This window comes from Macaca fascicularis, chromosome 5 (genome assembly GCF_037993035.2).
Source record: "Macaca fascicularis isolate 582-1 chromosome 5, T2T-MFA8v1.1".
NCBI classification, from domain to species: Eukaryota; Metazoa; Chordata; class Mammalia; order Primates; family Cercopithecidae; genus Macaca; species Macaca fascicularis.
Window position 1 is genome coordinate 188,009,958 of NC_088379.1, and position 16,287 is coordinate 188,026,244.

General features: G+C 39.4%; 1 protein-coding gene across 8 annotated transcripts in view; it reads left to right on the forward strand.

The window, feature by feature from the left end:
* Positions 1 to 16,287, forward strand: part of WWC2 (WW and C2 domain containing 2) — a 218,975-nt gene that overhangs the window by 130,899 nt on the left and 71,789 nt on the right. For all 8 annotated transcript variants that reach the window (XM_065545722.2, XM_005556375.5, XM_065545723.2 and 5 more), the window contains one exon: positions 10,975 to 11,054. In XM_065545722.2, coding sequence (XP_065401794.1) covers positions 10,975 to 11,054 — 80 coding nt within the window. The remainder of the gene's footprint in view (positions 1 to 10,974; positions 11,055 to 16,287) is intronic.

The following is a 16,287-nucleotide window of genomic DNA, read 5'->3' on the forward strand; positions in this document are numbered from 1 at the left end:
CTGGTGGTTTGAACATGTCTGCTAGTTTGGTACCTCTTTCTTCTTGAATTTGGGCTGGCTCCAGTGAGTACCTCCTGACAAATAGAGTATGGAAAGGAAAAACAGCTGATTTTTACTATAGAAACCTGGCAGCTCCTACTGTAACCAACTGATGAATGTTTCCATCACCAAGGATAAGTCATGTGGAGAGCGTATACTCTCATACATCATTGGGAGAGAAGGGCGTGTCACCTCTGTGGTATTCTTTTCCAGCATCCATCATCTCAGTCTAATTATGAGAGAGTATCAGGCAAACCCAAATTGGAGTACACTTTATAGAACATCTGACTAGTGCTCTTCAGAAATGAATAGGTCATTAAAGACAAGAAAGTGAGGAACTGTCACAGACTGGGGGCAACTAAGGAGACTTAACTGCTGAATAAAGTGGTTTTCTGTTGGGTTTTTGTTGTTCTTGTTGTTTTTAGACAGAGGGTTTTTGTTGTTCTTGTTGTTTTTAGACAGAGTCTCGCTCTTTCGCCCAGGCTGGAGTGCAGCGGCTCAGTCCGGCTCACTGTAACCTCCACCTGCTGGGCTCAAGCAGTCCTCCCACCTCAGCTTCCTGAGAAGCTGAGACTACAGGTGCGCTCCATCACAACCTGGTAAATTGCGTATTTTTTGTAGAGATGGGGTTTTGCCGCATTGCCTAAGCCAATCTCAAACCCCTGGGATCAGGCAGTCTTCCCTCCTCAGCCTCTCAGATTAGACTGGGATGAGAAGCACGAGCCACCACACCCAGCCTCCTGTTGTTTTTTTTAAGAGTGGCAGGGTCTCGCTGTAGTACCTAGGCTGGACCTGAATAAAAAAGGACAATAGTGAAAAATCTGGGGAAATTTTAAAAAGTCTGTAGTTTAGTTAATAGTTTAGAATAAATGTTGGAGAAAAACTTAAAGCTTTAAATGCTTATAGAAGAAAGTCTTAAAATTAATGAACAATGTAGTCAACCTAAGAACAGAATAAGCCAAAGCCAGTAGAAGAAGATAAATAAAATTAAAAGTAAAAATTATCAGCTGAGCACGGTGGCTCACACCTGTAATCCCAGCACTTTGGGAGGTCAAAGTAGATGGATCACTTGAGTTCAGGAGTTCGAGACTGGCCTGACCAACATGGTGAAACCCCCGTCTCTACTAAAAATAAAAAAAGTAGCCGGGCACGGTGGCTCATGCCTGTAATCCCAGCTACTCCGGAGACTGAGGCAAGCGAATCACTTGAACCTGGGAGGCAGAGATTGCAGTGAGCCGAGATCGCGCCATTGCACCCAGCCTGTGCAACTGTCAAGAGCGAAACTCCGTGTCAAAAAAAAAAAAAAAAAAGAAAGTAAAAATTACCGAAATAGAAAACATGGCCATGAAAGAAAGGATCAACAAAAGCAAATTTTGGTTTTTTAAAGAATGATAAAATTGACATATCTCTCAGGACTGACTCAAAAGTAAGAAGAGAAAATGAACAAATAAAAAAGTACAGGGAATGAAAACATGCTTAAGAAATAAAGAGGCATGAGAAAATTTATACTATTACATTTGAATTTTGAAGTGAAATGACTAACTTTGTATTGAAATATTATTAACCAAAACTGATTCGAGATGATGGAAAAAATCTGAATGGCCCTGTTACCATGATTGAAATTCCAGAGAAACCCTCAAGATTAGCCTAGCACAACTTTGACATCAAATTCTGACAAGATTGTATGAACAAAATATAAGCCAACCATATTCACAAGCAAAGAAGCAAAATTCCAAAACAAAATATTGTAAACTAAATACAGCAACATTTTAAAATTATATATAATGGCCAATTATATATAAGTGGGCTTATCCTAGGAATATACAATTTAGGATTTGAAAATTATTCACTGTAGTAACAGAGTGAAGGGAAATTATTAATTATTCCAATAGATACAGTGGAAGCTTTTTTTTTCTTGAGACAGAGCCTCACTCTATCACCCAGGCTGAAATGCAGTGGCACAATCTCAGCTCCTTGCAACCTCTGCCTCCTGTGTTCAAGCGATTCTTGTACCTCCGCCTCCCAAGTAGCTGGGATTACAGGCGTGCACTGCCACACTCAGCTAATTTTTGTATTTTTAGTAGAGACGGTGTTTCAGAATGTTGGCCAGGCTGATCTTGAACTCCTGACCTCAAGTGATCCACCCGCCTTGGCCTCCCAAAGTGCTGGGATTACAGGCGTGAGCCACCATACGCGGCCCAGAGAAAGCATTTTGATAAATTCAACTTTTTTTCATGTTTTTAAAAATTGATTCAACAAGGAATGAGTGCTATAGAAGAGGACATGGGGAATGAAGGAGAGCTGGTTGCAGGATTTTTGTTATTATTGTTTTGGTTTTTTGTTTAAGAGACAGCAAAAAAAAAAAAAAAAGAGAGACAGCAGTGTTGTCCAGCTTGGAGTCAAATTCCTGGGCTCAAGTGATCATCCTGCCTCAGCCTCCCAAGTAACTGGGACTACAGGTACACACTACCACACCCAGTTTGGTTGCAGCTCTGAATAAGTGTTCAGGAGAAGTCTCATTGAGAAGGCAAAATTTGAGCAAAGATTGGACAGAAGAGATGAAGAAATTAGTCAGGTGGGGAAGAATCAGCATACATACAGGTCTTGACACAGGAGAACATGTGGGATCTTCCAGAAACAATTTGAAGTCAAATGTGGCCTCAATAGAAAAAGGGGAGAGTAATGAGGGAGAAAGGAAGAGAGTATCCAGGTGATGGAATGAAGACAGAAGAGCATGTCGGCCTGACACACCACTGGAAAGGTTGTGGATGTGCATCTGAAATAGGAAACCATTTGACCATATTTTTATTATTTGTATTTAATGTTTGCTAGTTTAATTGGTATGTAATGATACAATGCTTTTCTATTTTGTCTTTATTAGTAGGTGATTTTTTAAAAAATGATGTTTTACCATGTGTATTTCCATTTGCTAGTTTATTTTTTTTAATTTAACAGCTTTATTAAGAAACCATACAATTCACCCATTTAAAATGTACATTTTAATGGGTTTTAGTACATTCATAGTTACATACCCATTATTACAATCTAACTGTAGGACATTTTTCCCTTCCCCTAGAGGGAACCTTGTGCCCATTAGTGGTTCTTCCCATTACCCACACCTCTCTTCTTCATCCTCTGAGCCCTGAACAACCACTGTTTCTTGTCTTTCCCGATGTGCCTGTTACAAACATTTCATATAAATGGCGTCTATACTGTGTGATCATTTGTGATTGGCTTCTTTCACTTAGCATATGTTTTCAAGGTTCGTTCATGTTGTAGCATGTATTAGAACTTCATTCCTTGTATTGCCAAATAATATTCCACTATATGAATACACTTTTATTTTATTTTATTTTTATTTTATTATTTTTTAGACAGAGTTTCTCTGTGTCGCCCAGGCTGGAGTGCAGTGGCGCGATCTTGGCTCACTGCACCCTCTGCCTCCCAGGTTCAAGTGAATTCTCCTGCCTCAGCTTCCCGAATAGCTGGGATTACAGGTGCATGCCACCACGCCCAGCTAATTTTTGTATTTTTAGTGAAGATGGGGTTTTGCCATGTTGGTCAGGCTGGTCTCAAACTCCTGACCTCAAGCAGTCCCCCTCCTTGGCCTCCGAAAGTGCTGGGATTGTAGGCATGATCCACTGTACCCAGCCATATTTTATTTATCCAGTCATCAGTTGGCAGATATTTGGGTTTTTGCCACTTTTTGTCTATTATGGATAATGCTGCTGTGAACCTACATGTACAAGTGTTTGTATGGACATAGGTTTCCATTTCTCTTGAGTATATGCCTTGAAGCAGAATTGTTGGGTCATGTGGTAATTTACCGGTTCTTTTTTTTTTCTTTTTAAACTTTTTTATTTGAGAGAAGTCTCACTCTTGTCCCCTAGGTTTGAGTGCAATGACTTGATCTCAGCTCACTGCTACCTCTGCCTTCTGGGTTCAGACGATTCTCCTGCCTCTGCCTCCCAAGTAGTTGGGATTAAGGCGCCTGCCACCACGCCCGGCTAATTTTTGTATTTTTTAGTAGGGACGGGGTTTCACCATGTTGGCTGGGCTGGTCTCGAACTCCTGACCTCAGGTGATCCACCGACCTCGGCCTCCCAAAGTGCTGGGATTACAGGTGTGAGCCACCGCGCCCGGCCTTACTGGTTTAATTATTTGTGGAAATCTAGCATTGACCTTCTATATATTAATATTTATCTGTTATTTGTATCTTGAGATAGTATTTTCATAAATGTTTTATGTAATTTTTCTCATTGGCTTTTGTTTTATTTCCTTTTTATTGTTGTTAAACAAAAGATTTTTAAAAAATATGTTGTGTTTAGCCATCTTGTTTCTGATGACAAATTCCATTTATTAGCCGTCATACATGGTTCCTTTTTATTGTTGTTAAAAGATTTTTTAAAAATACATTGTGTTTAGCCATCTTGTTTCTGACGACAAATTCCATTTATTAGCCGTCATACATGGTTCCAGCAGCATCTGGGAGTCTGCTTTCCTCTACGCTTTATGAAAGTCAAACACTGTTTTATTCTGAATTCTTTGACTGTCTCTCTGGAGTTGGCTTCTTATTTTCTTTGAAGGTGACTTCAGAGATGAGGTAGGTGATGAGGATTTTCAGTAAAGGTGGAAGTGGTAGTCAGGAGAAGGATTTCCAGAAGGAGCAAGTTGACAGTTGCCCTTTCTTGGCTTGCTTAAGGAGCTCCCTGCAAGACAATGGAGAAAATGGTGAAAAGGGAAGGTAGTCATTAGTAAAATACCATTTTGCTCGTTAGAGCTTTAATGTTGCAAGATTCACTTTTAGGGCAAACTTTTGAAACCTGTCTGTCTTGTGATCTTTCTAAGGTCTATAGGTTTCCAGAGTTTACTTTTCCTTCATTGCCATCTTCTTTCCCCTTCTTTTAAAATAAAACCTATGACTCTAGGATTATAAGAAGCGGTAGGAAACTCTGTGATATTCAGTTATACTTATCACGTTTAATCACAGTATCTTCCTGGTTTTCAGAAATAACTGAAATCAATGTAAAATATCAGTTGCTTTAGCGTAGTCAGTGTAGACAGTGGGAAATGTGCAGAAACCGTGGGCTCTTGCTTCCAATTTAGTACTCTGGGTTGTGAGATTTGGCTCCTTAGGAATAAAATTAGGTGGTTAGCTACAGCTGTAGTTAAGTTCAGTAATGTGAGAGAAAACACAGACTCTGGGGATTGTGGACTTTTCATGTCTTCATTTCCAGTGGGATACAGGAATAATGAAGTTTCTAAGGCAGAATAAGGGTCACAGTTTTTATTTAGGTCATTTTGCTTCAATTCTAGTTTCTTTTTACATGTATTATGCCATTAATAACAAAACTTTTAAAATTGTATTTTTAGAAGTTCTCCTGGGTTCTAGATAGACTGTGATAGCAGTGTAACCTTTAGCAGGTTACTTACCTTTCCTCTGTAGGTTCCAGGTTCTTTACCAATAAAATGAGAATGAAGACTGTATCTAGTAGAGTAGTTGGCGGATTGAAAATGGGTATTTTTATTTAGCGCAGTGATTGGAATACATTAAAAGCACTTAGAAATTTAGCTCTCATTATTGCTTCCTAGCTGAGTCTACATTGTGCTAAGCTTGTAGGTCAGCATTAGCTTAATCTTCTAGTTATCATCTAAGGACATTAGTTTTCACATTCTGTGTTCTACATGTGAGGCTGCATTAGAGAACAGAAGAGTGAAAACAGTGATCCTCCAGTAGCTAGAATGATGCCAAGTGGTTCAAAAGAAGAAAGGTTGTTGTTGAACTACTAATTAACACTATACCGATAAAACCAAAACAACCAGAAATAATGTCTAGTTGGAAATACTCATTTGACTTATGGGAGCAAACTTTTTGATAGTTCATAAAATGCCATCTCGGTATTTGGGAGCTAAGAATCATTCTGGTTGTCCATTAAGAAGACTCCCCCGTATAATAAAAACAGTAGCATATAGCCAACTTTAGGTAAATTAAATAATGTGGGGAACAAAGAAAGCACAGGTTAGCTTCCTATGTGATTGTCACCCAACATAGAATAAAACTTCACTCATATCACCTAAACAGAGGAGAGTCCAAGTGTGTCAGGTCAACGTTTTTTGAATTTCAATTTTTATTGTAGTAATAACACTTAACATGAGCTCTGCCCTCTTAACAGAATTTTTAAGTGTATACTATATTCAACTATAAAAACAATGTTGCACCGCAGAGTTCTAGACTAATTTTCATGTTGCATAACTGAAACTTTATTTCCTGTAGCAACTCTGCCTTTTCTGTACACTTCATCACCTGGCAACCACCATTTTGCTGCTGCTTCTATGAGCCTGTTTTAGATACTTTACATAAGTGGAATCATACAGTATTTGTCCCTCTGTGACTTGCTTATTTCACTTGCCATAATGTCCTCAAGGTTCATTCATATTGTCACATATTGCAGACTTTCCTTCTTTTTAAAGGCTGAATAATATTCCATTGTGTATACACACTATGTTTTTTTAATCCATTCATCTGTCAGTGGACTTTTAGATTATTTCTGTATCTTAGCTATTGTGAATCATGCTGCAGCGAACATGGGGGTACTAATAGCTCTTCAAGATAAAGAATGTCTTAAATAATTTTTAAAAAAATTTAAATTGGCCTATCATCATAATCCAAATGATTTTTTGTATAATATTTACCTCATGCAATCCAATGATTTTAAGACTTCTATTTTTTGTCAATCAGATACAGTAATTGTTTTAATTCATTATTTCTAAATGGGTTCAATATCACCATTGTTTTAATCGAATGTTTTCACTTGATTTTTGTATATGGAGAGAGATAGGGGTCTAGTTTCATTCTTCTGCATGTGGATATTTAGTTTTCCCAGCACCGTTTACTGAAGGGACTGTCCTTTCCCCAATATGTGTTCTTGACACCATTGTCAAAAATGAGTTCACTGTAAATTTGTGGATTTGTTTCCTGGTTCTCTATATCTGTGTGTCTGTTTTTATGACAGTTGTGTGCTGTTTTGGTTACTATGCCTCTGTTGTATAATTTGGAAAAAAGAAAAACTTCAGCCGAATTAAATTTAAAGGTGTTTAATTGAGCAATGAACGATTTGTGACTCGGACAGCCCCCAGATTCACAGCAGACTCACAGAGACTCCGGGAGTGCCTTGTGGTCAGAACAAATGTAAAGACAAAAAACGTACAGTGACGTACAGGAATTGGAAGTGAGGTACAGCAACAGTGAGACTGGTTACAGCTTGGCATTTGCCTTATTTGAACACAGTTTGAACATTCAGCAGTCTGTGAGGGGTTGAAGTATGGCCACTGGGATTGGCCAACACTCAGTTATTGTTACAGGTATATACTGTTAGGTTTTCAATTTTGTCTGGCTATTAAGCTAGGTTACAGTTCATCCACGAGATCTCAATTACAGAAGTATGAAGTCCTTCTCAGGCCATATTTAGTTTGCTTTAACAATTTGAAGTCAGGTGATGTGATTCTCTCAGTTTTGTTGTTTTTGCTCAGGATATCTTGGGTCTTTTTTGGTTCTATATAAATCTTAGGATTGTTTTTTCTGTATCTATGAAAGGATTTTGATATTTTGATAAGGATTGCATTGAATCTGTAGATTACTTGGGGTGGTATGGACATTTTAATAATATTGATTCATCCAATCCATGAACATGGTCTATCTTACCTTTGTGTGTCCTCTTCCATTTCTTTAATCAATGTTTTATAGCAGGGTTGTTCAATCTTTTGGCTTCCCTGGGCCACAGTGAAAGAATAAGAATTGTCTTGGGCTACACGTAAAATACACTAACATTAACAACAGCTGATAAGCTAAAAAATAAAAAATAAGAAAAGCAAATATCTTCATAATATTTTAAGAAAGTTTACGAACTTGGGCTGCATTCAAAGCTATTGTGGGTTGGGCAAGCTTGTTTTATAGTTTTCATTGTAGAAATCTTTCACTTCTTTGGTTAAGTTAATTCCTAGGTATTTTGTTTTATTTGTTGCTGTTGTAACAAACTGTATTTTCAAAGGTAAAGACAGGTTTTAGCTCAGATATATAAGTGCTATCAATTTTTGGACTGATTTTTTTTTCCCCAAAAAATAAAAGTGTTGCTGTCTTTTTGGCAAAAAGCGCTTGAGAATGCTGTCCTAAATAGAAATACATGTAGAATGAGCTACTGATTGCTGTGGTTATTTTGATATGATATAGTTTAATATTAAAACTGAAATGTTTTTGTGATATACTGTGAATGAGCTCATTGCTGTTAATTCACATTACAACACCTTTAAAATCCAGTTCAGGTAGCCTTCTCAAGGAGTTCCACCCTCATCCCCAAGCCATAAATAATCCTTTCTTCCTTTGAGTTCCAGTAGCACTGTTTATAACTCTTTATAGTTATAAATTGGGCCTTGAAACATAATTATTGTATTTCTTTTCCCTAATATAAGTACATAAGGGCACAAACTGATAAACCTTCAGGTAAACTCAACAGATACGTTATTGAATATCTGCTTTGTCCAAAGCAATGTCTTTGTCATGGTGTTCCTCATAGTGCCTGGTCTCTCTCTTGACACTGTTCTCCTGTATTCTAGGATGCCCTTTTTTTCCCCCTTACATCTCTTGCCACTACTTCACAGTGTATTTTGTCTCTCCCTCTAGTAGATATGTGAATAATGGAGATGCCCAAGGCTTGCTCTTGAACGCTCTTCTCTTTTTAATACACACCCCCTTTAGGTAATCTTGTTTATTCTTATGCACCTAAAATATCATCTTTATGCCAATGACTCTAAATTATCTATCTCTAGTCCAGACACTTTTGAACATCAAGTCTACATATTCTAGTTACCATTGAAGTCTCCTGGGCATCACAGAAATAAATATCTTAAAGAAAATCCTTCCTCTTTTCTTCCACATTTTGTCCTGCTCTCCAGGAAAGCACCTTCATTCACCCAGCTGTCAAGCCAAAATCCTGATGTGATTTTGGTCACATGCTCTCCCCTACCCTCCACGTTGAGTCCATCACCAAGTCCTGTTGATTCTCCCTCTGAAGTATCTTCCTCCTCTGGCTCTTGCCCACATGCCAGCCCACAGTGCTGGCATGATGGACCCTTGCGGCACTTCTGGTCAGTCCCCACAGCGTTGTCACAGTGACTATTTAAAATCATAAAGCAAGTCATGCTTTAATCTCCTTGATTCTCGTTGTTCTTAGAGTAAGATTGAGAAATTCTCAATGTGGCATCTATGTATCAGTCCTTTTCCAGTTCCATCTTTTGCCACCCCCACTCTCTGTAATCCAGCCACGTGGCATTCTTTAAATTCCAGAGGTTGACTGAATACCCCCTCACCCCACTGTCCCTTTAGGGTTTTGCACAAGCTCTTCCTGTTGAGGACCCCTTCTACCAAGTGAGTCCCCACTAACCCTCTCAATTGAAACATTGTTTCTTCAGACAGTCTCCACCCAAACCCTCAGACTAAATGAGGTTCTGTTCTCTTGGCATATCTAAGTATCCTGAACTTAGAGCACCTTTTGTAATTACTAAGATTTCTTTTGTTGGCTGATTATTTGCTCAATATATGGCTGCTCCATTGTCTGTAAGATCCTTGAGGGCAGGGATCATGTCTGTTTTGTTCACACTCAGGCCCGGCACCAGACACATAGTAAAGAGTCAATACCTTTTTGTGGAATGAGTAAAATAAATCAACATAAAAGTTCAAAAGCACACTAAAATATTGCACAACAGAATGTGTTTAAAACTTAAGGCTCTGGCTGGGCACGGTGGCTCACGTCTGTAATCCCAGCACTTTGAGAGTCCGAAGCAGGTGGATCGCTTGAGCCCTGGAGTTCAAGACCAGCCTGGGCAACATGGTCAAACCCCGTCTCTACTAAAAACACAAAAACTAGCCAGGCGTTGTGACAGGCGCATGTAATCCCAGCTACTCTGGAGGCTGAGGCACGAGAATTGCTTGAACCTGGGAGGCAGAAGTTGCAGTGAGCCGAGATCGCACCACTGCACTCCAGCCTGGGCGACAGAGCGAGACTCTGTCTCAAAAAAACAAACAAACAACAACAACAACAAAAAACTTAAGGCTCTAACGTAATACATGGAAGTAAGTTTCTAGCCCTCGTGTAAAGATCTTTATTAGTTTGTGACTAAACCAGGCATGTGCTGCTTTTGTGATCTGTCAAATTTTAGAATTGTTATTACCAAAGTATGTATTTGACAACAGGAAAAATATATTTTATCAGTTTGACAACAGATATTTATTGATCATCTGCTGTTTGCTTGGCATGGTTGTAGATCTCAGGATACAGCTGGGGGATTGCAGCTTACTTTCCCATGGAGGACAGACAGTGTACATGGAGAATTTCAGCTCCTGAAAAATACTCTGGTCTAAATAAAAGAGTCGTGGCAGGGACAGGGAGCTAGAGAAGTCCTATTTGAAAAGGTAACATTTCAGCTAGCATTGGAGGGACAGGGAGTCAACTGCTGGAGATCTGGGGAGAGCTTTCCAGGCAGAGGGAACTGCCGGGATATCCGAAGAATAGGGAGGTGGGCAGTGACGCTTGTCACAGTGAGAAGGAAAAACACACACTTTTATAGAGATGCCATGACTTGGAGTTCTTATTCTGCCCATTTTGGCTGGAGACAATGATGATGTCCAGCTCATAAGAATGTTGCTAAGCAAGGTAATGAAGGTAAATAGTAGTAATAATACACATCACTGATAGTTTTAAACATTATTCATATGCCTTCCACAGAATTTATGTGAAGGAGAAACTGGTAAAGTAAATGTTACTTTAACTAATGGCTTTGTTTATGTGTTTAATCGTTTACTAATTTATTATCTTTTAAAACAATAGGCTATGTGGCTAATTATTTGCAAACATTAATATTTGTGTTGATTTCTCTTTAAAGGTTAAAAAGCTAAAGAGAGAACTCTCACAGATGAAGCAAGAACTGCTCTATAAAGAACAAGGCTTTGAAACATTGCAGCAGTGAGTATGAAAATACTGAATCAACTTTAGAGTAAGCTTCCTAACTAATATTAAAACAAAGAAAATAGAAGTACAGATTACATAAGAGCTTTTTCAGAGAAACATAAAGTAAAAAGTTCAGAGCTCTACACCAAAAGAAAACCAAGCAATCAACTAACAGATACAAACTTGGGAAAGATCTATACACTTGAAAAGCTCCAAAGTTTTTATTAATCACTGGAGATCCAAAGAAACCAAAGTGAAAAGCCTTTGTCTTACCTTGATCTCCTGGACCCTTGCTGGCCTCCTCTAAGATTGTGGTACCAAGCTAAGAGACTAGGCACAAGAAATTCCTCTCCACATTCGGCTGGGCTGGCTCTACTTGACCCCTATGTGAGCCTGCAGCTGCCCTGGGCCCTCGGGTGGAGGTCTGTCTCTCTCTGTCAGCCCCAGGGATGACCTGGAGTCTAACCCTGACAGATGGCAGGGGAGTAAGAGCAAGTCAGGATTATCAGCAAAGGACCGGGAGTGCGTGCCTCACTTCCTGCCTTCCTCTACCTTTCCCGTTTGCTACTGAAGTCAGCTGGGCCATTAGCAGAGCCCTAAGCTGGGCCAGGTTAAGTGGAAATGGAGGTGACAGAGGGTCACAGGATCAGGATATCCCTTCCCCATTCCTGGCCCCTGAAAGCCACTGTTCTCCCTGCTGCTGAGGCCCAGCCTGTCCAAACCGTGACAGGCACACCTGAGACTTTCCAATCCTGCAGACTCTACTCCACAGGGTCTCTCATGGGAGAGAAACAGTCCGTGGTTTTCACAGCCACATGACCACATAGCGGAGGTTCAACTTCCCTCCCGCTTGGTGTCTCCAAGTGTGGTGCAGTATTTCTAGGGATGTCCCTGCTCAGTTTCCTGTTCAGGCAGGTTTCATGTTCTTCCCAGCATCTCCCTTGGTAGCACCTCAGGAATGCCACGCTGGTCTCAGGTGCTGCCTCTTTGGAAAGTACCCAGCTGTGTTCCTTTTGCCTGTGGAATCTTACTTTGCCTTCTGCTCTTCGGAAATTTGGGATGCTCCAAGCAGCGAGGGGTGACCCCCTTTAAAGATCCTGGGTGTCACTGGCCAGACAAACAAACTGGTTGTTCTTGTTTGGGTGACTAGTCATGTCTTGGGATACCCGGGCGCTGCTTTTGACCACCAGTCAGACGTATGACTAATTTCACACGTGCTGTTATCGCTCAGACTCCTTTTTTCCTGCTCACCACATATAATCATGACCCTGGTATTCCTTCAGATGCTCCCATCCCAGTGGTTCTCAAACCTGACTGCATATTAGAATAATCTGGAGAGTGCTTAGAAAAATAATGTTTCTAGTCTCTATATCAGGTATATTTTATGAGATCCCAAGTGCTTCTAAAGTCCAGCCATGTTGTAAGAACCTCAGCTGGTTGCAGAGCTCCCCAAAAAACCGAGCAGAACTCGAATGACATAAGTGCGTTATTTAGTAATTGTTTATCAACATAAAGGAGGGCTTTGTGGTGGGGGTGGGGAGAAAAAACAGACTTTGAAGAGTGCCATGAAGTGTTTAGCCGTATGTTCCACATTCTTAAGGCACATGAAATTATAACTCGCATCACCATTTGGGATTAAAGGTTAGCCAAACTTGCTGTCTTTGTTGTATTGATGTAACAATGCTGTATTGTTTCAAAGCAGTTTGCTTGCAAGCAATTTTTATAGGAATCTAAGGCATGTTTAAGAATCTGTCAATAACATTCCACAAGAAAACAATAGACATTTGTTGTAGAAATTCAGACATTCTCCTGCAATGATTCTAATCCCTTGAACCAAAAGTGGAAAGATATGGTATCTAACATCAGAGACCTCTCCTGTGTACCTTTACTATAGACCAAATGAAGCTGTTTTTATTCCAGTGTTAACCACCATACCACTAAAATGCTGAATGAGCAACAATCAAACCCAGCAGCCGGACTTTTTAAGAAACCACATTCTTGATACTATAAAGGGATTTATATTTGTGGCTATGACAGAAAATATATTTCAGGAAAAGATTTCAATAGAATCTTATTGTAGGCTTTGGTGGCTTTTATTGACAATAGAATGGAATATATTTGTTGAATCTGGAATTATAATGTAATTTAAACTTGAGCTTTCATTTTACTTGGTACAATAGTTTTATGCTGGATAGACAAATATGGCATTATTCTCTACGTTATTCATTTCAGTTTGTGGTCCCGGATTTGACTTTGGCGTAAGCAGCGGTGTCGTATATGTGTAAATGGATACCAGGAAGATGCCTGTTTCCATGTGCTGCCTCCAGTGTGCACTCAGAATTGGAAAATAGGCTAGTGATGAAACAGCAAGTCACAGGCAGATAGAGATTCTGTGAAAATTTGGTTCTCAGGGTATACACTTTCCAGAGAAGGAATGCAAATGAACATCTTTTCTCTTTCAGAAGAGACTAATATATTGAGCGAAAATGAGTTATAGGGCACACTCAAGTCAAGAACTTCCAAAAGAAATTTTAAGAAAAAAAGCCGGGCGCGGTGGCTCAAGCCTGTAATCCCAGCACTTTGGGAGGCCGAGACGGGCGGATCACGAGGTCAGGAGTTCGAGACCATCCTGGCTAACACGGTGAAACCCCGTCTCTACTAAAAAATACAAAAAACTAGCCGGGCGAGGTGGCGGGCACCTGTAGTCCCAGCTACTCGGGAGGCTGAGGCAGGAGAATGGCGTAAAAACCCGGGAGGCAGAGCTTGCAGTGAGCTGAGATCCGGCCACTGCACTCCAGCCTGGGCGACACAGCGAGACTCCGTCTCAAAAAAAAAAAAAAAAAAAAAAAAAAAGAAAAAAAAATGGCACTTCTCATATTAAGAACAAAAAGCATGATACTTTAAGTCAGCAAATGATGCTTCTATTTCGGTTAATTTTATGGCAAGTTAGTGTCAAAAGAGAAAAAGTGGGAAAAGAAAAGTAGAGGAGAAAAACAAGAAACAGTGAAATAAAGGAAAAAGGCAGCACGTAAAGTAGAGAAGTTCAAAGGAGGCAAAAGGAAATGAGCAAAAAGCGTTCCACGATGAAAGCTGAGCCGTGTTCTTCATATTTAGCATTCTGTTGAGCAGTGGACAGCCAAGAGATTTTCATGTGGTCAAAGCTCTATGAAATTTAAATTAGCGGTCTTGAACCAGTCCTGCTTTTATTTTTTAAATGTTAAGGTTTATTTCTGAAAACAGCTTACCTGCTTTTATTTTCACATGATAAAGTTTATATTTATTTCTGAATCAAAGATTTGTTTTATCATTAAATTCTGAAGACTTTACGCTAACAGGAAGAAATTGAGTTTTAGAAGTTCACTTTGACGCAATTTCAGATACCCCTATTACTACCTATTTTATGAAATCCCACATTTTAGTTTTTATTTTTAGTTAAGAAGTGCTACATTTGAAAATGCCAAAATGCTATATTTGGAAATATCATTTGTTTTAATAAGCGATTTCCTCAGCTAAGTTGGTGGATATAATACTTAAGAGAGTCAGAAATTCCATTGATAAATCTCTTCCCAAATGAATGGAATTAGCTGATATTCAAAGTACTTCACTAGTCCCATCAGATATTCTAAATGTGTTAGTCATAAGGGCCCCAGTTCTGAATCTGTCATTTTAGGATAGTTCCCCTACTAGCTAAGTGTCTGTGCAATTTGGAGTATAAATTTGCATCAACTTTCTCCCTTGGCTTCTTCATTTGGAAGAAGTGTCTAGGGGATCTTTAGGGGCCCTTCCCATTCTGAACATTGTGTGTCTGTGTGTGTGTGTGCGTGCGCATGTGCACGCACACGTGCATGTGTTTAATCTGTGATTTGATTGGTTGTACTTTATTATTAGATGATCTTATGATCAAGTTTATTTTATTTTCTTAGGTTCTTAAGTCTTTAATTGCTTGTTGAGCAGCATAAGGTAGTGACTAAAACAGTACTTGGGGAAATACGTTATCTACAAACTGCACTTGTTTGAGTGGACTTTGTTTGGAAGAGTGATTAAGATGACATTGCTTTATCTTTTTCGGATTATACCTTTCATATTGCAAATAAGTATTAATTATTAAATGTTTTAAACCAAATGAGCTCAGAGTCTGTTTTCTCTGATTCAGTAGGTGTTGTTTCTCTGGAGACTCTGGATAAGACCAAAACTATGTCTAAGAACGTGTATAGAGTTGTTGGCTAGGGCAGAGGCATAGCCATATGTCCCACAAGGAGAACTCGTGCTGAATTCATAGTGAATCCCAGACAGCACAGGTCGCTGGGGAAGACCAGGAGAGTGATCATGAAGAGTACATGAAACTATTTTTTAAAAAAGAATTAGGTAATTTTATTAGGCCCTTCAAACACAAAGAATTAGGTTACATGAAATCCTCCAGCCTAAAGTGACGATGTAAACTGTAAGGACACTTGGTAAGCAGCTCTGCAGGAATAATAAATTAGCTCATTGAAGAGCTGTTTATTCAATATGAGTTGAGAAATGGCTACTGCCCTTCTGCCGTTTTCCTAAGTTTGAACTCATCCAGCAAGTCAAGCAATTTTATCTTGACTCATAACTTTCATAAAAGCAGAATAAATACTATATATTTTATATATAGAGAGAGAGAGAGAGAAATAAGAAACTAACCACACAATCCAAACATTATAGGATACTCACTAATATAAATAATAATTTGTGTATTAACCATTTATTAAAGGCCTCACAAGCTGCAGGCCCTGTGCCAGGTTTTGCACAGACATTACAGCAAAACATTATGTAAAAGTAGGTGGCAGTTTACTTGCCTCTGTGTTCTTCTGCTAAAGCATTTGCCCATGTCTTTTACCTTTCTTGGGTGAAGATCAGAATCAGCACTTGATAAGATTTGGGTTCGGCCAGCAGTGGGATCATTCAAACAGGTTGAAGGCAAAAAGACATGCATTTATTTGAACCTGAAAGTGATTAGAAATGGACTGGGTTTGAAGTGAGGGATGGGAGAAATCTTAGCCGCCTGTGATTAAAAGAGAAAGGAGGGGCCGAGGCGTGCGGATCACAAGATCAGGAGTTCAAGCCTGGCCAACACGGTGAAACCCCATCATTGTCAAAAATACAAAAATTAGCCGGGCATCATGGCAGGCGCCTATAATCTAGCTACTTGGGAGGCTGAGGCAGGAGAATTACTTGAACCCAGGAGGCGTAGGTTGCAGTGAGCCAAGATCGCACACTTGCA